Raw genomic sequence first — 25,758 nt, 5'->3', positions numbered from 1 at the left:
CTGAACAGCAAATACACACACAGCTAAGCTAGCATATAATCTAGTAGATAAACTTGCAGAATCATAACATATTCCACTATAAACTTATTTTAAAAAACAAACAAAATTTACCTTTTTAGGACCATCAGAACCAAACTAAGGAGCACAAATGGCAAAAGTTTAAGACAAGAAGGTCCCACAGAATTGTGCAACAGCTGTTGATGTGTTCTGGGTGTGCAGTAGCCTTTTTTTTTTTTTTCACAGTAGCCTTTTATAAAGGTTTTCACTTCCATAATTTTACACACAATAGGTAAAGCCAAAACTGTGTTCATCCTCAAGTATCTTTTTCCCTAATCAATCACATTCATGGTGAAAATTCACATATCTTATTGGACAATTCTTTGCAATTTATTTATATTATCACCAAGCAGGTGGCAAACTAATATGCCTTGCATATATAAGTAAAATACCAACAAAACAATAATGTGAGCACGCTATTACTGAAAGCTTTAAAACCAGTTTAAACCAAATCTCTCAACCAGTTAGATGTTAAAGTATGACTTTTCAATGCATTAGGATGCAATGATCAATTATTTCATTCTATATGGAACCCTTTTACCTCCTAGCTGCCTATTTCTATAAAATGAACTTCCCAGATATACAATTCTGTACATTACAAAATTATTTTCTATTACAAGAGACTTACTTTCTGAGTTAATTCTAATAATGACCTTAAGAGAACCACAAATATTTTCTGTTTGCTTTTTGACTGTAATTTTTTTGGTTTTATTGTTTTACTGTTCCTAGTGAACCTTTTCCTTTTTCTTGTTGCAATTTCTGTTGAATTCACTTCGAAGTCTGCATGCTTAGAATTTAAATGTCACTAAGAGAATTATAATAGTACCTAACATTTATGAATAGTTTTCTCCACACTAGAACTGTGTTAATGACAAAAATATATTATTTCAACTAAACAAATGCTATCACCTTGTTCTGTTATATTTTTTCCTCTTCACATGCAACGCAAGTTCTTATTCTAAATCTGTACATTTTAATGTGATGTTAGAACTCTGTTCTCATTTAAAAACTGACAAACACATGCTTCTTCTAAAGGAAGACATCCTCTATATTATAAGTTGCTTCAATACAGAATGATAAGACCTAGAAATTTATCTTATTTTGAACGCTTGTGACCAGGTTATTCGAGTTACCATTTGGGTAAATTTTCTCTTCGTACTTGAAAAGAGAATATGATAGAGAAATAGCTCTAAGATTAAAATAAAAAAGAAGACACTGTTGGTATATAATATGCAAAAAATAATAATGATGATAGAAGATTTAAAATTACTGATGTAAGAAAATCAATTTCTCCTTACTTTTTTCAGTTTTCCCTTCTATTAATTATTATATACCCTTTTTGAGGATTCAGGTATTAGTGATGAAGTAGAATAATATAAAGCTCTTCTAATGGAAGTGCTTTGTTAAGGAACAAAATGCACTTGTGACCGTATGCTACCATTTTGATTAAAACTGAAATCTTGAGGTAGGAAATGATTGTCCACTTCTAGCTTTAACAAGTAAAGTGCACATCGACATTTCCAGTATGTGCTGGCTATGTTCTAACCCCTGCTCCCACCAAGGTTACCCTGTTTTAGATTGTGTTTTGTTCTGTCTTAGGGTGCAGTTGCTCTGCTTCAACCCTTTGGACCCAGGCATTTAGATAATAAAGGTAATATTGATAATGATGCTGATGGTAATGTCAATTCATTCATTCAGCAAGTATCTGAGTGCCTAATATGCATCAGGCACTATTCTAGGCACTGGTGAATCAACAAACGAACATAAGTTCTTGCCTGGTTCTGAGCGATACAGACATCAGACCAATAAGCAATAAATATATAATATGTCCCATGGTAGTAAGTGCCATGGAAGAAGTAAAGCAAGGTCAAGGAGAGAGAGAGGGAGGGGATAGTATAGGCAGCAGAAGTGTTATTTTATGTGGAGAAGCTTAGGAAAGTGCCATAAGTGGGGTGATTTTCAAATAGAGACCTGAAGTTCAGGAGTTCAGGAATGTAATTCAGTAATCCAAGTGGGGGATGGTAATGACTTGGACAAGGATATCCCAGTGGAGATAGTAAGAAGTAACTGGTTTCTGAATATATTTGGAAATAACAGCAGGATTTGCTTATGGATTAGATGCATGGGCTGGGAGAAAAAGAGAAGAGATGTAGTGTCAGGAGTCAAAGATTTTTGGACAAAGCAAATGGAAGAATGGAAGTATCATTCAGAGAGATGTGGGAAACTGCTGGATGAGCAGTCTGGGGAGGAAATTTAAGAGTTCGTTTTTTGACATTTTAAGCTTAAGATGCTTATTAGGCAGTTAGATATACAAGTCTGATGTTGAGGGAAAGGTCAACAAATCAAAATTATCAGCATATATATTAGCCGTGGAATTGGATGAGATGATCCAGGGAGTCAAGAATTCCAAGACATGAGCCCTGAGGCACCCTACCTTTAAAGGTTGGGAAGATGAGGAGACTGAGAAGGCAGAGCCAGAGGGTAGAAGAGCCAAGAGAGAACAGAGTCTAGGATACCAAAGGCAGAAAGTATTTCATAAAGGAGGGTGTAATCACGGGCATCAGATATTGCTGAGAGGCAGAATAAGATGAGAACAGAAAAGTGACCATCTGTAGACAGTCTTGTTGACCTTGACAAGAGTCATTTCAGTGGTGTGGTGAAGTTGGAAACCTGATTGGTGTAGATTCAAGAAAGAATATGAGCAGAAGAAGTATAGAGAACCCTTTCAAGGATTTTTACAACAAAGGAAACAAAGAAATGAAACAGTAGCTGGAGGGAGAACGTGAGGTCAAGTAATGGTTTTGTAACGATGGAGAATAATTCAACATGTTTCTATGATGATGGGAATGATCCTGTAAAGCAGGAAAAGTCAGTGACGCAGGAGGGAGGGTACCACGTAGGAACAGTGATAGGGTGGGATCTAGTGCACAAGTGGAACCGTTTGTATTAGGCAGAAGAGCTCATCCAGTTTAACAGGAAGAAATGTGGAATATATGGGTACAGATGAAGGTAGATTGGTACATGTGGGTGTGGGAACATATAGATGTTCTCTTTCTATTGTCTCTGTTTTCTCAGTGAAATAAGATGAAAGGTCAACAACTGAATATAAGAAGAGGGAAGAAGATGTGGACATCTGAGGAGAGAGGAGGTAGAAAATGTAGTGTAAAAGTGGATGCATCAATAAACTAGGAAATATACCAAGACTGCAGGGCAGCATAACAGGCCGACCTGGAGTCAGTGCTCATGAACTTAACGTGAGAACAGCCAGTGTGAATGTTTTTCTTCATCCATGTTTAGTTGCTCCAGTGAAGGTGAGGAATTAATTGGAGAGCTGAACTGGAACAAGCAAATGTGATGGAGTAAGACAGGGGCCAGGGAGTTACAGAAATACAAGGGAGTTGTATAATGAGTGCTCATGGGATTGAAGCTGGCTAAGGGGAGATGTGAGGATATGGGAGATATGAGGGGAAGTAAAACGGTGTTCAAAGTCAGCGCTTCGGGGGGCTGAAGAATTGTTCAAATTGGGAAACTGGGAGCACGTTCTATAAAGAAAACAGGTGGTGGTCAGAGAAGGGATGCTGAAGTCGAATTTATGGAGGGGTGCATTTATGGTTTATGACAACATCCAGTGTCTTTTTGCTAAAATGAGCTGTGTGAGTTGGGTGGAGAATAAGGTCATAGAGGAGAGCAAGTTGAGGAGCTGAGAGGCTGGGTAGTGGAAGGATTGTCTATGTGGATCATAAAATCACCATGACCATGAGAGAGAGCCAGATGTCAAAATGATGATGAAAGAAGGAAGGGTAATGGTGATATAGTTTAGAATTCTAATATAAAGATGATGTTTTCATATTCCATTAATCCTTTGAGTCTTAAAACTACTCAAAATCCCCTTGGTTGGGGATGGAGGAGGGGAATAGTGAAAGTTGGATATAGATTGTCCCTGCTTTCTAGATTTCTTGGTGCCTGGTTCTAGACTTTCTCAGGTTACTTCTTTATCACAATAACTATCATTTAGCACATTGTGCATGATCCAGACTACTGTTGAGGGATTTTTCTTATCAGTAAGTCAAGAGTTTCCATTTAACAGTCTGTACTTCTTTAACTTTCTGAGTTATGCATTAGATGGTTTATATGAATAGCCCAGACTTTCTGAGTATGTGTTCTCACTCACTGTTATATCCTCACTGGAAATAGTCCTTTGTAGAGGTTTGTGTTGATTCTAGATTCTAGAACATATTTTATCATAGTCTGCCTTCCAATTTATCAATGATCCAAAATTATAAGTGTTCTTAATATTATATATTATTAATGTTTGCCAAAAGCTTCATATTTAACTCTGAGAACTAGGCAGGCTAAGATGCTAGGAGATATAAATTATGGAATAGTGTTCAGAGTAAGTTTGTGGAGATGTGTATTAGTTTCCTAAGGCCACCATAATAAAGCTCATAAACAGGTGGTTCAAACAACAGAAATTTATTTTCTCATAATTCTGGAGTCTAGAAGTTTGAAATCAAGATGTAAGCAGAGTTGGTTTCTTGTAAGGGCCCTCTCCTTGGCTTGTAGATGGCCGTCTTCTCCCTGTGTCTTCACATGGTGTACCCTGTGTGGGTATCTGTGTCTTAAAACTGCTCAAAATACCCTCTTTTTATTAAGACCCTAGTCATATCGGATTAGGGCCCACCCTAATGAATGTCCTCATTTTAACTTGATTACCTCTTTAAAAACCCTATCTCCAAATACAGTCACATTCTGTCAAAAGTAACCTTCTTTCCAAACTGCCAAGAGTAATGTTTCTAATTGCTATAAATTATTACAAGGAGGGCGAATCACTATAGTTCGTACAATTAGGGTAATATTTAAAGATGTGACACCTACCTGTAGTAGTTTACCTTTCTTACTGAACTTCGCCAGCTGTAGGCATTGTATAGTCTAACCGTAGTGGAACCTCAGCCTTGCCTATGTTCTAACCTAAGTCTCTAATTTATCCTCGGTCTTTTCTTAAAATCAAAATCCATTTGGGTGTACATGTGGTTGCTCTATGTTTCAGGCAAGATTTTTCTTTCCCATGTCCTTGGAGATATCTTTTCCCCTGGTCTTCAGATTTTTTTAATCAGGGAAAATCTTGTGTGTGTCTGTGTGTGTGCGAGTGAGTGTGTACAACTTAGAATTGTCAATTATTAGGATTGAAAGGAACCCAAGAAATAATTCAGTCCAATCCCCTTATTTATAGTGGAAGCAAATGAGAGGCATATGATTTAATGAGATATGAGTTTTCCTTCCTCCTTCCTTCACTTCCAGCAAATACTTATCATTTACTTAGTGTGTCTGGCAGTTTCTAAGACAACAGAAGGACAGAGGTACAGAAAACAGACACAGTCCCTGTCCGCATGGAGCGTCCACTCAGGGAGAGCCTATGTTTGTAGCTCTCAGACTTACAGTTCCTATGTCTTCTCTGTGCTATGAGAAGTCATTGCCAACAAGGTTCGTGGCTGAGCTGTGAACTGCACGTTGCTGTCCCAAATCTCTGGTTGTCTGTCTAACCACCCATTTCTCTAACCCCCTACTTTGGTCCCTTGGTTATAATTCAGGCATGTTTTCAGTTCGTGTGCACATTTATCACTGATCTTTTTTCCTTAAGGGATTGTAGAATTCAATTATAACATTATGATGTAGCTTTAAACAGAACATAAAGTAATTTTTAAACTAATTTTTTCACAGATATGTTTAGCATTAAATGTAGCATTTAGTCTTTTTCTTTCCATTTTTTCTATTATTACAAACTTTGTCATTTTTTTCTAACTTCTTGGTATTTAAGTCTCTGTCATAATAAATTTTTAAAAATCTTTTTAACTTCAAAGAACTCTTGCCTTATGACTTAAAAGTATATACCTAGTGAGAACAATCAAAATCAACCCTTAAGTGGTTTGATAATAATATTAGGCAAGATATTTTGTTCTCTAAAATTTTCCCATAGAAAGAGGGGACCTTGTATTTGATTTCAAACTCATTCTCTCATTTTACAGGTGGCTGTCTGAATTACTTTATTTTGAACCACACACTACTACTTAGGGAAGTTGAATTAATTTGACATAATCTCTCCAAGCTCAAGTAGAGTATCTTGAGATTACTAGATGGATTTCTTTTTAAATACGAGGCAAAGAAGTTTAACTCTGATCTGATTTGTTAATTATTCCAGGAGATATGATCACATAAATGCAAGTCTTGAATATCGTTGTACACAAATCTTTTAAAGATCAATTTAGAAAGAGATACCATATGTTCTTCTGCTATGGACAAGACAAATACACATCTACCAGATACATCTGAAAACCACCTGTGCTGATGTTACACTTAATTAACACTTAAGTTTTACATTAAAATTTTCAGTGACGATATATACAAACTAAAAAACAAGTCTATGTCTCAGAACCTTAGGTGGATGTGGGGTTACTACATGCTGGAAAACTGTTAGGCGACTCAAAAGTTGCTTCCAGTGATGTCAGAATCTGATGTCAAGGAGTCATATGAAGAATTTGAAGAAAATAATTATAGGTAGGCATCTGACTATTTAACGCATATCCTCAGCAGTGTATGTATTCAAGTTCACTGAAAACTTTTCTTTGGCTCTTCTCACTTGGATAGTGGTGTATTATTCTCTATTCTAGGCACCTTATGTTGGCCCTTTCTGTACAGTGATTGAACCTAGCACGTGGGCTTAGGTAGATCGGATTTCAATTCCCACACTAACCCTATAAACTAGGCTGTGGGGCATATTCTCCAATCTCTGCTATCCTGTTCTGACCATCACTATGTATAAACCACTTAGCAGAGTACAAATAGTAAGTGTTCAATAAGCAATAGCTGTTTGGGGTTATTCTTTAAACTAGGACTTATTTTATAGTATATTTTAAATTTTAGTTGCTCTGTGTCTGCATTTTGTATTTTTCCTTAGATTCACTATGTTTGGGCACTATAGGTTTTGACATCATAACATACACTTGTTGTGTTAGCCTATTGGTGCCTTAAAAAAACTTAGACTCCTCAAATAATTGGATGAAGCCATTGAAGTAACAATATTTTTGAGAATTTATATGGGATAAGATATGAGCCTAGAGACTGGAAGGTGATTTATTTCTTGTTCTTAATAAAAGAAAACAGCTTGTCATGGAAAGGCCAAGCCCATAAGACACTTCTGCATGCACTGCCTTTAGTTAACTTATTAAAGGCTAATAGGCAAATTATATATGTTTAACCGTGAATCTAATTACCTTGAAAGGCAATATTTGAGTGTTTATAAGTAAAAGAGCAGAAATAGTATACATTATCTTACATTTGCATCTCTTTACCCTGGATCCAGTCTGCTTGCACCATCTACAGAGGGTTAAGAGGCTCTGGTATCTCAGATACAGGTGTTCAGTCACCTCAGATACAAAAGGGTTGGTTTATGGGAACTCATATATTCTCAAAGTTTTCTGAGTCCCACATATATTTCTATACTCTAGTCCTTTATATGTACATCAGTGATTTAATGACACTTTTTCATAACCTTTCTTTGATAATGGCAGTGCAAGTCACTTCATCATCCATCCATCCATCCATCCACCCCCACTGTTCACGGAATGACTTATATGTTGAATTGATGCTGAATATACAGAGGGCAATAAGGCACAGCCTCTACTCCAGTGACATATATTAGTCATTCCTATACCTAAACGCTCTGTGCTTGTGACTGTATCCAGAAGGAATATTATACATTTAAATGTTTAGGTGATGGCTCTGAGACTTCAGGGTCAGAGGTACTGTAAGGTCATACTTCAAAGCACCTCATCCGCTCAAACACCTAATAATTATAGATAAAATGTAGAAAACAGAAAATCAAGCATGGCAAAATTGGGTTCCAAAATACAGCAAACATTCCATAGACCAGAAACAAATCAGAAAAGCAAAGTAGTTAGTAGGGTTGATGCTTCTTGAAAAATGTAGCAGTCCTAGGCAATGAGCAAGCAGAAAGCCCCACAGCAAAGGCTCAGCTCAAAAATCTATCTTATACAGTGAAGTGGGTGACTCACGGATTGGCATCTTTCCCTTCTGTTATGTAAATGTTCCAGGAACTGATATTATGAAACATCAATATATTTTGGACCCTTAATTAAATACCTCTACTTTCTTGGATGTTTAAACCAGTGACTCAGAACATTAACAGATTTTCAGCAACAGCCATAATAAATACTTTGTTCAATGTTTTAACAACCCATCACATAGGCAGACTTGTTAAATCATAATCATAATCATAAGTCAAAGTGCCTTGATGGTTAAGTGTTTGGCGTGAGACCTGGTCCACAGTAAATACTCAGTAAATGGAGGCTAATCTCATCTCACATAATTGCTGAGAATTTGTCTTGACAGTTTTGATCATTTTTGTTTTGTTTAAAACTGTCTAGGCTATATGGGTTGTTTTAATTAAACAAAACCATATTAATATCTGCTATTTACTGTCCAGCAGAACTAGCCCCCCATTACAATCTAGGGTCAACCTGTTAAATTAAACTGGAATCATCTTCCAAACTTTTTAGGTATCTGTTTGGTAAACAACACAATCATATTATTTTTTTTCTCACGTAGGTACAAATTTCATCCCGTCAAATGTCAAAATAGATTACTACTTTAAAATATATAATATTTCTAATGACTTCTAGAATAAATTGATAAAGTTGAATTTTCCCACTTATTGACTTAAATTTGTAGTATCATTTAAAAAGTGTTTTGGAAAGTGAGGTCACTTATATGTAGCTTCACTTTGAAAAGTGTGAGATTATCATTCAATCAACAATTACTTAGAAAGCACCTATGATGTATGCAGCGTTCATTTGTAATGTTATGAATTTACTTGTCAGATACTTGTAGATTGGATAAAATTGCAGATTCAGTTTTTTTTTTTTTTTTTTTTTTTTTTTTTTTTTTTTTAAATTTTATTTATTTATTTATTTATTTATTTTTGGCTGTGTTGGGTCTTCGTTTCTGTGCGAGGGCTTTCTCTAGTTGCGGCAAGCGGGGGCCACTCTTCATCGCGGTGCGCGGGCCTCTCACTATTGCGGCCTCTCTTGTTGCGGAGCACAGGCTCCAGACGCGCAGGCTCAGTAATTGTGGCTCACGGACCCAGTTGCTCCGCGGCATGTGGGATCCTCCCAGACCAGGGCTCGAACCCGTGTCCCCTGCAATGGCAGGCAGATTCTCAACCACTGCGCCACCCGGGAAGCCCCCAGATTCAGTTTTTGCCATTCAATTTGCACTTCATTTTCATAACAATGTACCTGCACGTCATTTTCATAACAATGTACCTATTAACTTAGGTAGGAGCAGTTATCAGAGCTCTAACACCCTTTCTGCTGTATAATTCATGTTTGACTTTAGAAAAGGAAATCACCAAGAATAATTGAAAGTGTATGATTCAGGTACAATATCTTAGGGGCTTTTCCATTCCTTCAGGGCTATTCTGTCCTTTGCTTAACCCAATTGAATTCCTATATTCAAACCTCATTATATAAGAATCAGGACATTTGGGCCTTAAACTGAATTGCCAAGATACATTTGCAAGCTTACTCATTAAAATAACATTGTCTTTAAAACAGCAACACTCCACCATTAAATTTAGTCTGTTTGTGTGTGTGTGTGTGTATGTGTGTGTGTGTGTGTGTGTGTATGGTTATTCTCCCTACTAAAGTAATCTGACACTCTGTCTGCAAACCTGAAATTTCAGTGTCTTGCTGTGTTATGAAGTTACCTAATGAAAAACTGACCTTCTTCTAAAATTGATTAAATTATTTCCCAAGTTCCCCTTCAGCCTCTGCCACCTATGTTGACTGCCTTCTTATTAAAAGCACAGCCCCCTAAGGTCTGTTAGCAAAGTCTGTGTGAAGACCTGAAGCAACAGTTCTCTATGTGAGCCTGCACCTACCTGCCACACCTCATTCGGTTAACTGCATTTGTCTCCCAAGCCTGATGTGGGTAATTGGAACCTCACCCCAAAGGGTCATAGAATGTCCGAGTTTAGAGGGAGAGGCAAGGCATCCTAATAATTGTCGGTCCCTAGTGGTGAAATTAAAGAGTAGACAACAGATGTAGGCAAGTAGAGGTCTGTAAAACCAACCAATACAGCTCCTTGCTAATGAACTGCCTCTGGACATATTTAGCCCAGAGACAGTTTCATTTATCTAACAGTTTATTTATTCATTCAGGAAACTTTTGAGTTGCACCTGAGGTTTGCTACATAATTTGCTAGGGGCTGAGCATACATCAGTTCCTAAGATTGTTTTTGTTGTCACAGATTTCACCATCTAATGGCAGAGACAGGCTCGAAAACAAGTGACTAAAGTAGGTATCAAAAGCACTGTAATGTGAGTATGAACACACAGCCAGGGAGACACAGATAAATCATGATTGTTTGTACTTGGGAAGGTTGGAAGAGCTCCATAGTGCAAGTATGTAGCCTTCTAGCTGGGAAGAGACCTTGGAATAAGAATTCACTAAAGAGTGTTATCAAAACTCCTGGAGGGAAAATCCTCCAAATTAGCCATGGCTCCAAATGAGCCATGGTGTGACTTGGAGTATGCAGTAGAGCAAGAGATGTTGCTTCCCTCCCTCTTTGTTTATATGTAGAACAAGGCTGAAAGAGAGAGAAAATATAAGTTCAGGACCTAATACAGCGCCTGATGATAGGAAACACTGAATATATTTATTTGCTAGATGAAGGAATACATTTATGTGTGCACACATTTTTTAAAGTGTAGGGAAGAATACCGTTTTATTACTGTGAGAAGCTAGAGGATTCCCATCTTAGTTTTAGCATTCATACTTAGTATTCTGATTCAGGCATCATTTTTTATGTCAATGGGGTGGAACCAAAATGAATTTATATATTAAATGTTCATTCAGGGACATTAACCAAAACTTTTAAAACACTATGGAGATTTAAAAAATTTTGTCTGCATACCAATGAAAAGTAAGCCTGTTTTCCTTCCCTTTTTTCATGTAGCTTTATTAGTGCTATCAAATTTAACGACTCTGCTGCCCTTTTTTGCTGTCATACTATAATGACTTCAGATCTGTATATGCTGATTTAGCCCTGCAAGCAAGTTGGGAAAAAAAGTAAATTGCATTCTAACATATTCTCCTTATGCTTGTATCATTTTTTTTTTTCTGCTTGCATTCTCCAATAATGAGTTAAGTGCCTTTTTTAAACCAGAAGCTAAGAAATCCTGCCATACCAGCAATACCTATTTGTTACAGTTCAGATGCCTTGCATAATGGATGTGCGTCCCATGCGGTCACGATCACACAAGGTTCTGTTCTTTGAAGGGCCCTGCACTTGATTTAATGCTCTACTGCCGCCATCATGAAATTCTTAGTAATATTTGGACAAGGGGCCCTGCAATTTCACTTTACACAGCGTTCTGCAAATTATATAGCCAGAGCTGCTCGCATCAAAAAGAAAAACATTAATGTATGTTTTGACATACATAAAGCAACACTTTTACAATAGCGAAAGCCTCTTAAAACTTACTCCAAGCATCTCTTTTCTCCTCAAGTAAGTAAGCTGTCCTGAGTCCCCACTCTGAGTTATATGTCCCTCATTGTAACTTGTCATGTCTCTGTTTGTTGATGTTGGCTGAGTTGTGACCATTATTTGTCCTCCCTTTCCTGTTGACTCACTAAGTGTACTTCTGTTCTGTCTCTTTACCTGACTTCTGGGATACTACTCTATCCTGATTTTCTTCTCACCTCACTGGTAGCTCCTTCTCAGTTTCCTTTGTTAATTCCTCCTTCTTTCCTCAGCCTCCTAAAATTGGGATGCCTCAGGGGTCAGGCCATGCCAGATTCTTTATATTGTACTTACTCCTTCCTGAACTCATCTGACCTCCTGATGAGTTTTACATGTCATCTGTCAATCACTCCCAAATTTATATGTTTACATACCATCTCCACCTGGGAATCTCCAGCTTAGTATATGTCTGAACTAAATTCCTGAACCTGCCGTTCAAAACTTGTTCTACCCAGTCTCCCTCATTTCAACTGATAGAATCCTATTCTGATTGCTAGGTAAAAAATAATCACCTTCAATCTTGTCTTTCTTGCGTATTCAGTCTGTTACGAAATCTTGTTGGTTCTACATTCAGAACACAGAATTTGAGTCTGTCTACCTCTTACCAGATGTTCAGAGCTACAATTACGTCTCTGTTATTCTCAGCACAACAGCCAGAGTGTTCCTATTCAGATAAATCAGAAGTCTGTAGTGACTTCCTATGTAATTCAGAATAAAGGCTACAGTTCTCACAACGGTCTGCAAAACCTACATCATCTGACCTACCTCGCACTGACACCTTGCTCATCTTATTCCTACTATTTTCTCTCCTATATGCTGGTTTCAGCTACACTGTGCCTTCGGTCACAGTACCGTGCTGTCTTCTATGCCTGGAATGCTCTTTCCCTGGTATCCACATGGATAACTATCCATTGCTTTCAAATGTTTGCTCTATGGCACCTTCCTAGTGAAGCCTACCTAGACTTCTCTACTTGAATTGTAATTCCCATACCAGTACTCCTAAGCTCTCTTATTTTCTTCTGCTTTTCTCTTTTTTCCATAGCATTTATCATCATCTAAGATAATTATTTTGTATCGTATCTTTGTCTACTTCTGGCATTCTAGATGCTCAGTTAATATTTGTTGAACGTTGAGTGAATGAAATATACCCAGAGATAACAGGTCCTTTGGTATGAATGTTCCTTTTTCCTCTTTGTCTCTCTATAATCCTTTTTTATTTGTATGAAAAAATATTACATTTTGAAAATATTTCTACTTTTAAATAGCTGAATCTTTAATAAAGCTAATAGCTGGCAGAAATGTAAGCAACAATCTTTCCCCAAGAGCTGGAAATAACGTACTTGAAGTTGTAAGAAAATTTATCAACACCATTATACTTTATGCCTTAATATTGTAGTCAGGCAAGAGGTTACCCAAGAGGTTACCTTTTTCCTGTCTTAATACTGCCTAAATTATTCAAAACTAGAGTTGGAAGGATTTTTTTATGGGAGAAAAGAATAGGCATATTTTTGATTGTTGAAGTAGGTTTTAAAATATAGCTTATTCTCCCAGTGTTTGAGATTCCCTCTTGTGTCTAAATTTGACACCTTAAAAGCTAGATGAGTTAAGATCCCTAACAAACATAGGGAGTGACTTAAACATATGGAGTCTCTCATTTAGTAACTACGTTGTCATGTATTGCATTTATAAATAAATCTAACTTCAGAGAGGTCATTGAAGAAAAACATAATGCAAACGTTTTATGATTGTTATAAAAAGTATGCTTCTAAAACACATTTGTAATTCTTAATAATGCTGTTCTTTAAAAGTAGTAATTTGTTCAGTTATAAATGAACTTGATTCCATTTGGCATTCTTTTCTTAAAAGCATAATTTTTAATTGTGAAAATAATTTATTACAGATTTTATAAAATAAAGAGCAAAATACTAGCCATAATTTTACCACTCTAAAACATCCATTTTCATTTTGGGTTATTTTCTTTTCGCATATTCACCTTTCACACAGTTTTAATAGGGTACATAGTTTTTTCCCTGTCTTTTCCACTTAGATACATGTCATATCTATTTCTTCATGTTGCTATGCAGTCATTTTCACAATGATTTTTCAAGGTTATTTAATGATCCCTAGTGTAACTGTATTGTAGTGAACCTAAATATTTTCCAGGTGTTAGATGTTTAAGTTGCTTTCATTTTTTTAATCAAAAATAATGTTATAATGAAAACTTTTGTGTTTGTAGCTCTTTTTGGATCATTTTTTTAGGATGTAATCCCAAAGGCGAAATTCTTGTTTCACACAATATGAACATAGTAATGACTCTTGGTATATTGCCAACTTACTTTCCCAAATGATTGAACCAGTTTTCTGCTTCCAGCAACGCATGAAAGTAAAGTTTCACTGCAACCTTGCTTACGATTTCTCATTTTTGTCCCTTTTTCCTGTGGACCTTGTATTGTTCGCATGAAAACGCCAGTATTCCATGTCAGCATGGCAGTTTAGAAAACAGTTTTAGGATGCCCAGTTTAAGTTCTCTCCCAAAAAGAAGAAAGAGGGAAAACGGGTGGCTGTGTTTGATTTAGCTGTGCCTAGAAGGATAGGAAAAAAGTCCACTGTTTGTTGGACTGATCAGTTGAAGAAATATGATATTTATGCCAAATTAGTGTGAGTGATGTAATCTGGCTAACCATTTTTACCACCACAGAGGTTTACATTGACGTTTTATTCTGGAACAAAGTGGTTCACGAAAAGACACTACATTTATTTGTTTGCCTTCTGAGAATCTGAAGTGACCTAATAGTCTTACAACACAGTTTGATGCTTACCAAACATTTTGACTTCATCTTGGAGGACCACATAATTCTGCTTTGCTCATAATTAAATAATTTACCCCTTACAAAAGTTAAATTCAATTGTTCCTGCTAATGGAGGTTTGGGTACTGGTTTTGTTTATTGTAGATAAAACAGCTAGAACTTTCCCCCACAGTAACAGTGAATAAAGTCCGAGGAAAGAAACTCGGTCTCGGAGAAGAGCTGAGACTGATGGTAAGACTTTCAATTAGCATCATTTTTGTAGTAACTAGTTATTCTACAGCACTGAATAGTTTCAAGGTATGTTCGCATTCAGTATCTCACCTGTGAAGTTAGTAGAGTGATTTTGTTATTAACCTGCAGAGAAGTTACGGGACAAATTCAAGGGCTCGTGGTGGGTAAAGGTGTGCCTAAATGGTGTGCACTGGACTGTTGACACAAGGCTGTTGGCTGCAAATCTCTATCTGGTTTTACTACACCACAAAACACTTTTTAAACATGCCTCCTGATTCTTTCATACACAAATTCATTGAGTTTCTACTCTGTCCTCTGGGACATAGATGTGAACCTTCAGAACATTCTGGTGTAGGAGTCAGGTCTGCAAAGAAGCCAGGACAGAAATGCGTGGTGAACGCTCCAGCAAAGTGGATGCCAAGCGCTGTAGTGGTAAAGAGGAGAGTGGGCTGGCTCTGCCGGGCAGGGGATGTTTATACTGACGGTGAGTTTGGTATTAGAGCTGGGTCCCTAAAGGGTCAGGAAGGGTAACCCTTGTGGATCTCTTTGACTTTGACCAGTGAGGATCAGTGAGATTGCTAAGAAAGCCCACAGATATTATGTCTTGAGAAATAACTTTTTCTGTGAAGAGCTCTAAGGAGATGACTACTTTCCTCCCCTGCTGCTATGCTTTTTTTCTTCTGCAGACCAACTTTGTATGAGCTACTCCCATTTCCCAGGAGTTTTCCTTCCTTGAATCCCACATTTTCTTTCATGTCAGTTTACTCATTTCTTTATTCATTCACCCAACAGACATACCGAATGCGGAGATTAAATAATGAGAAGGAGCCAGTCTTTGGAGATGTGAAGCAAAAGCTTTCTGGATTGCAAAGGCCACGAGGCGGGAAAAGCTTGACATATTCTAGAAACAGAAATAAAGCCTTTGAGACTGGAAATTAGGGTGTATCAGTAGTTGAGGTTCAGAGAGTAGGGAAGCCCTGGATCTTGGTAGGAAGTTGAGAATTTTTTCTAAGTGCAGCAGGAAGCCATTGGAGGGTTTTTAGCAGAAGAACAAAAAGATCTAATTTAACAAAAAGATCACATAATTTTAATATGATCTAGAAAGTTTAAAGAAAAGTGCATCCCAGTGACCTTTGCCACTTGATATACAGACAATGCGGATAATGGCTTTAGATTAAAGAGAGGCGAGGGGACAGTTGTGATTTAAAGAAGAGGGGATGACACCGGGATTTAGTGCACACCCACGTGTTTGTCATTCTTCTCCCCCTGTCTCAGTCCAGTGTGACAAGTTGCCAGCTGAGGACAGAGGGGATGGCAGGGATTCCCCTGCTCCCTCCAGGTTCTCTCAGACCCTGTGTTCATACTAAGGGGCTTGCAGGATCCTTTGCATCTCCATGTCAGTGCTTCCAGGAGCAACCGATAGTACTGCTGTCTCCTTGGCAGCAATTCAGCCATCACGGTGAGCGATGTCACGTTCATGATGCAAATGAAGAGGAAATGATTGACTGATAAGACTTTCTTACTTAAGCCATGCCGGTCACTTCTTTATACCGCCTTATCCCTTAATCCCCTGCCTTCCCATGAACTAATAGCGGGTGGGGAGAAATGTTCCCCGACCATTCAGGAGGATCACTGAGAATCTCCCTTTAGGCATTTGAAGTTGACTAAGAAGCAATTTACTCTGCTGCCTGACACTCATGGAAACAGCAGGAGCCACTGAAGAGAAGTGGGAGGGAAGGCGGGCTCTGCTGAAGGGCTTGTTGGGTTCATAGAAATGATTGAGAATGAAAACTCTGTGATTTTACTAGTTAAATTCTGATATGCGCATCAGGTCTTCATCAGTCTGACATTCCGGGGGCTTCATTTCATTTAAGTGAGCATGCAGAAGCTACCTAATAGGGAAAACAATGAGGGACTAAATTACCTTACCTGTTATTCTGTTTTCTTGAATTGCTTTTCCCCTAATTACCTTTAATCTGATTCCAAGTTCTTTTTCAAAACACACTTTACACATTTTTGAGACGTTGCTTGCTATCCCCTCCACCTCCCTCCCTCCTCTGTGTGTTTCCTCAGTGCCCTATTTATACGGCTCTCAAAGACGGGTGGCACTTACCACGTTCTCACTAGCGCTATTCTCTCTCTTTATAAGTTCCTTAAGAGTTCGAATCATAGGCTTATTAATTGCTGTCTTCTCTTGTGCCTGGCGTATTTCTTTGTAGACTGTATGAATTTAATATGAGTTCTGAAATTCTAATTTTGGTGGAAACGTTTGTTGGAAAATTCTATCATACACTTTCATGCCACCTTGGGATGGCAGGGAAGTCAAATATTACGGCCATGGGACAATCATTGTGCCCTCCATTTATTATCCTTGACTCTTGAGGTAGCTGAGTATCCCTTTATATTAAACACCTTAGAGCACGCAACTTTTAAAATACAATTTTCAGTTTTATTTTTTGAAATTATTCTGTATCTTTTTCTTGTTACAGCTGATCGTGGGTCTTTTAGGCCCAAGCTTCATTTATGTGTGTTTGTCTGGGAGGGGGATTAGGATCTTTCCACCTAGGTACTAGAATAGAAAATGCATAAGCTTTGTGACAGGTTGCCACACGGAGAACTTTTAGGTTGATGGCCAAGCTTGAGTCAGCAAGGTAGCCAGATATCTGCTGTATGAAGAAATATGTGGTTACCAGGTACCTCTCCTAACAACCATAAAGCATTTTTTCCCCTCTAACTTTCATGATATAAAATATTTTTACAGAAGTAGTTACCCTTAACATCCACTCATTCAGCTCTGACAGTGCCAGCCTGCTAAGCCTGGCAAACACTTCCCTCAGGACCTTTGCAATTATAGCTCCCTCTGCCTGGATTGCTCTTTTGCCACCCTCCCTCTTATGGCTGGCTCCCTCACTTCCTTCAGATCTTTCTTCAAAGATCACTGTTGATGCCTTCATGATAATTTATATAAAATATTACCAAGTCCATGGGGCAATATTACCCACCCAACCCTCCCTTTCCCCCTTATCCTGTGTGGCTGATTGCTAAAATAATGAAACTTGCTCTCTATGTCCAAAACTCCATGCAAAGGGACATTGTGGTTCCCTTCATCAAGAGGTGAACTATATTTTTCCATTCTCTTGAATCTGTGCTGGCCTTATGACTTGCTTCAAATGATAGAATGTGGTGGAAGTGATGTGCAGATTCTTAGAGCTGTGCGGTCTAATACGCGAACCCTTGCCACGTGTGACCATTTCTATTTAATTTAAATCAATTACAGTTAGATAAAATTTAAAATTCAGTTCCTTAGTTGTACCAGTCATTTTTCAGGTACATACCAAATAGCAACACACAGCTAGTGTTGCCATATTGACCTGCATAGCTGTAGAACATTTCCATCATTATAGAAAGTTTTTTTTGGACAGAGCTATTGTAGAGCTAATGCCTCAAAAGATCTTGCAGTTTTCACTCTGCCCTTTGGGAACACCAATCATCATGTTGAAGAAACCCAGTCCAGCCTATTGGACAATTCGAGACCATATAGAGGGAAACCGAGGTGCTCTAGCTAATAGCCAGCAGTAATTTCCAGACATGTGAGTGAGACCATCTTGGACTTCTATTCCCATTCAAGTCACAGATGATTACAGCCTTAGGAGTAATCCCCCATGGCAGTAGCAGAAGAGCTGGTCAAATTGCCAGTCCACAGAATCATGAAAAATAAGTTGTCATTGTTTTAAGCCAATATGTTTTAGATGGATTTGACACAATAGTAATAACAGTTACTACCTTCAATCTAATGACTGCATTCATTTTGAAACAATGCCCTATGCAGTTACCTCATGAATTAGGATATGGAAAAACGAGGGAAGATGAAGTATCACCCCTTTCAGTGAGATCAGTTCCTTGTTTAGGGAGAGAAAAGGATATTTGCTATTAATAAAATAATGACCCACAGCAAACTGAAGTACTTCGTACTTACTAGCTGAGTTAGATTATAGGGGAAAATTAACTTTGCATCAAAAATTATTTACCGGGCTTCCCTACTGGCGCAGTGGTTAGGAATCCGCCTGCTAATGCAGGGGACACGGGTTCGAGCCCTAGACCGGGAAGATCCCACATGCCGCGGAGCAGTGAAGCCCGTACACCACAACTACTGAGCCTGTGCTCTAGAGCCCGCGAGCCACAACTACTGAGCCCATGTGCCACAACTACTGAAGCCCATGCGCCTAGAGCCCGTGCTCCACAAGAGAAGCCACCACAATGAGTAGCCCGTGCACTGCAACGAAGAGTAGCCCCCGCTTGCTGCAACTAGAGAAAGCCCGCACACAGCAACGAAGATCTGACACAGCCAAAAAGAAATAAAATAAATTAATTTAAAAAGAAATTATTTACCAATAATTTTCAAACTAGTTCAAATAATCCAGAGCTAACTGGAATCCAATAATTATTCCATTTTAGGGTAATCAGATTTGGGAGACTTTGGTATATTTTGCTTGGTCATAATTTAAAATCATACATAGTATTTAATTCTGAAAGCATGTCTTCTTTTATTCATTGTTCCTCAAGCGTTTATTGAGTACTTTCTGTATATGTCTAGACAGGCACTGAGAATTTTGAATGAGTAAGAGGTGAGCCTACCTGGAAGAACTGACAGTGTAATGGAGGGGACAGAGGCATGGTCACAATACATCAGGATGAACTGTGTTAAAGAAATAGGATGTGCTCTGGGAACACTGAGGTGGGAACATACTACGTATACAAGATGAGCTTTTACCTTGCAGATGAGGGGGGAGAGAGGTTACTAAATAGAGTGCCTAGAGGACATTTTTGGGAAAAAGAGCAGAATTATTTTATTTTAATAACTTTACTGAGATACTATTCACATAACATGAAATTCACTCTATTAAAGTGATCAGTTCAGTGGCTTTTAGTGTATTCAGAGTTGTACCACCATCATCACTATCTATGATAGTTTTGGAACATTTTCATTACCCCCCAAAGAAGCCTGACCCATGAGCAGGTACACATTCTTTCCTCAACCTCCCATCCCTAAGCAGTCACCAATCTACTTTCTGTCTCTAGACACTTACCTATTTGGACATTTCATAGTAATGGGTTTTTGTGTGTGGCTTCTTTCACTTAGCATAATGTTTTCAAGATTCAACCATGTTGTAACATGTATCACTATTTCATTCATTTTTGTTGCTGAGTAAGATTCCATTGTGTGGATATACAACATTTTGTTTATCCATTCACCAGTTGATGGTGACTTTTTTGGGGTTTTTTTTTTTTTGGGCCACACCGTGTGGCATGCGGGATCTTAGTTCCCTGACCAGGGATGGAACCCATGCCCCCTGCAACGGAAGCGTGGAGTCTTAACCACTGGACCACCAGGGAAGTCCCCATTCACCAGTTGATGGATGTGTTTGGGTTGTGTCTTATGACATTTTGGCTCTTATGAATAATATTGCTATGAACATTCATGTACAAGTTTTTATGTGAACATATGCTTTTAGTTCTCTTAGGTATGTACGTAAGAGTGGTATTGCTGGGTCATATGATAACGATGTTTAACATTTTTAGGCATTTCCAAATTGTTTTTCAAAGTGGATGCACCATTTTAAGCACTCCAACAGCGGTGTAGGATGGTTCCAACTTCTTCACATCCTTGCCAATACTTGTTATTGCCTGAGAACAGAATTGTTTTGAATGAAAATAAAAAGTCATTAAAATAGAAAAAATTCCAATTAGATTATGTTATACTCATTTAAGACCGCCCAAATATGTCGTGATATTAGAACCTAAATCTGAAGGACACTTTGTAGCTCTGTGTACAAAACAACTCTGTTGGAGTCTAATTATCTTATCATTAATGTTCACCAGGTGGTTAGGAAATGCTGGTTTTCTTTTTTGTCTAATTGAGAGGTAAAGGGCAGTGAAATGATTATATGTGTAGTGCTGTTGAAAGTTAAACTCATTTCTGACATGCAATTAAATATAATTGAAATAGAACAAATTGAATAACAAAATTAAATTTGCAAAGTAGAGTATGAACAGATATTAAATGTATGCTGTCCTCTAGGATATTTGGGTGGTGAGTTGGCATTAGAGCTCGAGCCCCATATTTTTACTTTCTCTGCGTAGTTCCCACCTGCCCACGCTTGCCTCCTCTACTTCCCTACCTCGGCGTCTCCAAGGAGTTCAGGAGACATTCCCCTGCCAACACTCCGTGCAGAGAGGATTGTTTTATGAAGCGCTGGGGTTTAGTGGTCAGGAAGGAAAATAGGTTCTACAGACCTGTGGGGCTTTCTCTCAGACTCAGACTTTTTTTGTGGCCATGCCGCGTGGCACGCAGGATCTTAGTTCCCTGACCAGGGTTCGAACCCGTGACCCCTGCAGTGGAAGCTCTGAGTTCCAATTACTGGATGGCTGGGGAAGTCCCCAGACTTGTTTTTTTAATGACTATCAGAGATCTGACAATGATACTATAAGCAAACAAAAATATATATCTGACAGCCCCCCACCATCACCACCGTCTTGTCCAGCTCTTCAGTGACTTTCCAGCACCCAGTATTTGTTAAGTCTCAGGTGCACAGGACACAGTCACTGTCACGCCAGTTCTCTCTACTCCTTGCCTGCCCTTCTCATCCCTCCCCACCTGTGATGGTCTCTTTCAACTTCATTACCAGTGTTTTTCTGTTGTTTAGTTTCAGTTTTTTTATGTAAGATTATTCTGATATTTCTAGAAATTAAAAATTTTTGCTTTTTATTTACTGTGGAAGATGAGGATATGGCCTCCAAATACCCCGTCATCCCAACATATATCAAATGCTGTTCAAAAAATACTTATGTTCAGAAGGACTTTGTTGATTCTAAAATACTATTAGAGTGTACTATTTTAGAAAATGAAAAGTTGAGTTTTCATAATGCTTTGCCGAGGAACTGTATTAAAAGCAAAATATTAGAGCCAGTAGGTGTTTATGTACATAATTTAAGAGGTAACAATATTAAGAGTAATTTTGATTTAGCTACAGTATTAAAATAGCACATGAGAAAGTCTTCATTTACTCTTATCTTGCAGTAGTCACTGGACGAGTTTTGTTGTTTTTAAACCCTAGTCAATTAAGTTTTAATCACCAAACATTTTATAGGAGCAGAGGTGAAAGTTTGACCCTACTTAAAACCACAGAAGTGCTAAAGACAAACTATTCTGAGACATATATTTGCATGAAAAACCTCACAAGGGAAAAATTGTAATTGCCTCAGCATGAGAGATGGAATATATTTTAAGATAATTGGAGAATGTCTTTTATGTGTTCTCTTTGGTTTAGTTTTGATTTCATGTACTTTAATTTGTTTCTATCTCTTAATTTTTTTCTTAATATATTCCAAAGAATGTAAAACACTTCTGAGGATCTCATTACTACTTGTGAAATCGCCTCTATCTCTACCACTGGATGTAATTTTTTGGTCAGTCAGTCTTATAAGAAAAAAGTATCTTAGATTTAGCAGTCTGATGGTAGTGATAACCCTAAAAGTACATTTTGTGTAAGATCAGATATACTGTAGCAATTTCCCTTAGGTGAATATTGTAAATTTTGGAGAAATTTTGGAGGTTCTGATTTTTTTTTTTCATATAAGTTCTACAGGAATCATCTTTTTGCTTTTATTCATGTTTCATCATTCATATGTGTAAAATTTACATTTTTACTTCTGATCTCGCTAACATGCTGGTGATTAGACATTCCCTTGACAAGTGTGATCAGAAGTGGTCTAATTGAAGATGTTCCATGACTTGAACACATAACGTTACAAATTCAACTTTTGCTTCTCTTTGCAAAGGCACTGAGACGTGAGTTAAAGGAGAAAGAGTATTCTGTCCTGAATGCTATAGACCAAGCTCGAGTTTTCCTGGCTGATCAACCAATTGAGGCCCCTGAAGAACCAAGAAGAAACCTACAATCAAAAACAGGTGAGACTGATTTCTTTAGTACATCATAAAAACACAGGTGAGAACAAAACACCAGAATCAACAAGAGAATTTTCTTACAGCATATCAGGACCTGATATTTTAAAATTTCTTACAGAATTTCAGGATCTAGTATTAAAATTTCTCTTTTAAGTATTACTTTAGTCAAATATGTCATTTTTAACAAATATTTAGATTCTTAAATTAAAAAATAAAATGGCTGTATACTTCAGTATCATTATTTTAAAGGGGAATTAACTGCAGAAAAATACTTTGTTAAAAAGCGTAGTGTAACTAAAAATAATTTCTTTAAGAAATAAAAATTTATATTTCTTATATTTAAACTACATGATAAATAATTGTAAGTCGAAGAATATTTAAAATACAAGAGTAAACATAAATTATTTAAATATCTGGAAAGTAAGATTATTTAACTTCTCTTTTTCAAGGTTACTTTTTTAAATAAGACACGAAAGCCCCTTTCTTTTACAAGCAGACAACAGAGTTTCTTTAATTTAAACATAACAACCTATATTATTTACGTACTTTGGCTTAAAACTGAAACAGTATCTACCTTACTAGCAGATAGTAATAAATCACATAGTAGATTTAAGAGATGAATTTGGGGGCCAACACATCTTTATTTTGATTTTTCACTTTTGGCATAAAAGCATTCTGATGCATTTTAAAAAATAAACATGCCATTCAAAATATTTTCTCGTCATTCACTTTCCATAGTAAAAGCAGACCTGAAAGACTGCCTCGTGCTATGTCCAGCATGTGTAATTCATGAGCATTTATTACTTGTAAGGGAAGTACAGTTGGAAAATGCTTTGACTGTAGCTGGAACTGGATCAGACATTTGGAAAGTAGCCATCTTCCTCCTCAGCCTTTCTCAGGGAAGCTCTACTTCAATCGGAATAAATTTCCCATCAGGATCGTGATTTTCTTGACCTGTTGTGTGCCTGTGTGTACAGAGACACACACAGCATACTTATCATCTTTTCCAGCGTTGGTTTTTATTTTCTGCTGGCAGTATCACTGTTTTTCTAGTCAGCATACTGGGGACCTAAGTCATTGTTGAGTCTCCGCCTCTCTCAGTCTGCACATCACTCATGATTGTTACTTCTATCTTTGGAGAATTATGCCTTCTGAATTATATATGTATTATATACACACACGGACATACGTATGCCCACAACATGCACACAGCTACATAGCAGGTGGTTGAATGACTTGTATGCTGAGCACACTCGGGTGTGGGTAGGAAGCGATTAGCTGGGGCAGGATGGTTGGAAGCAGCAGCCCAGAGTGGGGAGCAGAGCGGCTGTGTGTCAGGGGAAGTCAGCAGAGCTGGGGCGGGGGAGGTGGGGTCAGGGGCTGTGCCTGGACAGCACGTAGGAGTGAGGAGCTTGTACGTGCTGTCTGGTGCAGATTACAAGGCCCTGGAAAAGTTGGACAGAGCATTTCGACTTAAATACAGCAAGAAGAAGGCGCTATTTCCCTGGGTTTTTGTTTTCTAAGCTTGGAAGAAAAATAAGAAGTTCACCTGTCTCACCTTATCCAATTTAAAGTCTACCTTAAATCTGCTTGTCTCATCTCCTTGCTTCCCCAGTACTTTTCAGAGAATGGAGGAAACGTTTTTATAATAAGCTATTTCATAGCAGTAAAAAAGTGTTATATCACTAGAGTTTCACTTTGCTATAAACTTTTTTCCTCAGTGGTTAGTCAGTTTAAAGGGTAAAAACATATTGCTTTTGAGTCCTTATTTTGCTGTTACATCAGGACATTTTTAAGACCTATTTTCATATACTATATTTGGGAGGCAAGAAAAAAAGTCATGTCAGTTTAACTTTATGATTTTTTTTGTTTTGGAGTGGGTTTTTTTGCTTGTTTTTTTACAATTAGCAATTTTCACGCTTTCTCCTTTCCTGATATTATTTTGTGTAATGTTGGCTGACTTTACCTCTTGTTAAAAGTAAATAAAAGAAAATCATCTGTAATAGCTTTTATACTTTGTTGTTTACCATGACTTACGAACAACTGCTATCAGTAATAGTGTTTGAACATTAGTTATCTTGTGTGATGCTACTCAAAGTACTCAATGTTGGAGGGGCTAGAGCAGGGAGAAATTGTATAATGATTTTTTGGTTCTATTTAATAAGCATTTATGGAGTATGCTATGTGTAATGTGCCAAAGGACACACCAAGGTGAATCCATCTCTTTGTTTTTAAGTAACTATTCCAGAAAATACTTCTTGCCATGATTTTTCTCTCCCAAAGCCTTTTCTCCTGGCTCCTTTTTTTTCTGTTATCAATTATCTTATAGTGTCACATGTGTATATATGCATTTTATGATAGCTTATGGAGTTTTATTTTATTACTGCATAGCACAGGATGAGTTGCTCTCAGGCATCTTTTAATTGATCAATGCTGTTGAAAACAAGCAAACTAATTATTTCAACCAAGTGATCAGTTGCTGACAAAGAATTTTATCAGGTATGCTCTGCTAGATATTTTCTTTTTTCCCCCAGTTTTATTGAGATATAATTGACATAACATTGTACAAGTTTAAGGTGTACAACATAATAATTTGATACTTGTATATATTGTGAAATGATCACCACAGTAAGTCTAGTTAACATCTATCACCTCACGTAATTACAATTTTTTTTCCTTGTGATGAGAACTTTTAAGGTCTACTCTCCTAGCAACTTTCAAGTATGTATATTTTAAACATTTAAAAATCATTACTAATATTAACTGCCCTATTTCAGCCCCTTACCATCTTTTGCTAGGACTTTTCAGTGCTTTCTTTTTTTTTTTTTTTTTTGGCCACGCTGCGTGACTTATGGGATCTTAGTTCCCTGACTAGTGATTGAACTCACGCCCTTGGCAGTGAAACTGTGGAGTCCTAAACACTGGACCGTCAGAGAGTTCCCGCAGTACTTTTTGTGTGTGTACATCTTTTTTTTTTTAATTTTAAATTGTATTTATTTTTTTATACAGCAGGTTCTTATTAGTTATCCATTTTATACATATTAGTGTATATATGTCAATCCCAATCTCCCAATTCATCACACCACCACCACCATCC

The 25,758-nt window shown here is 37.5% G+C and overlaps 1 protein-coding gene across 6 annotated transcripts in view; it reads left to right on the top strand.

Annotated features, from left to right (window-relative positions):
• Positions 1-25,758, top strand: part of UTRN (utrophin) — a 505,750-nt gene that overhangs the window by 363,728 nt on the left and 116,264 nt on the right. For all 6 annotated transcript variants that reach the window (XM_068550755.1, XM_068550756.1, XM_068550752.1 and 3 more), the window contains one exon: positions 22,535-22,664. In XM_068550755.1, coding sequence (XP_068406856.1) covers positions 22,535-22,664 — 130 coding nt within the window. The remainder of the gene's footprint in view (positions 1-22,534; positions 22,665-25,758) is intronic.

Source organism: Eschrichtius robustus, chromosome 9 (genome assembly GCF_028021215.1).
Source record: "Eschrichtius robustus isolate mEscRob2 chromosome 9, mEscRob2.pri, whole genome shotgun sequence".
NCBI lineage: Eukaryota > Metazoa > Chordata > Mammalia > Artiodactyla > Eschrichtiidae > Eschrichtius > Eschrichtius robustus.
The sequence above is the reverse complement of the archived record's forward strand: the minus strand, read 5'-3'. Positions and strand labels throughout refer to the sequence as shown.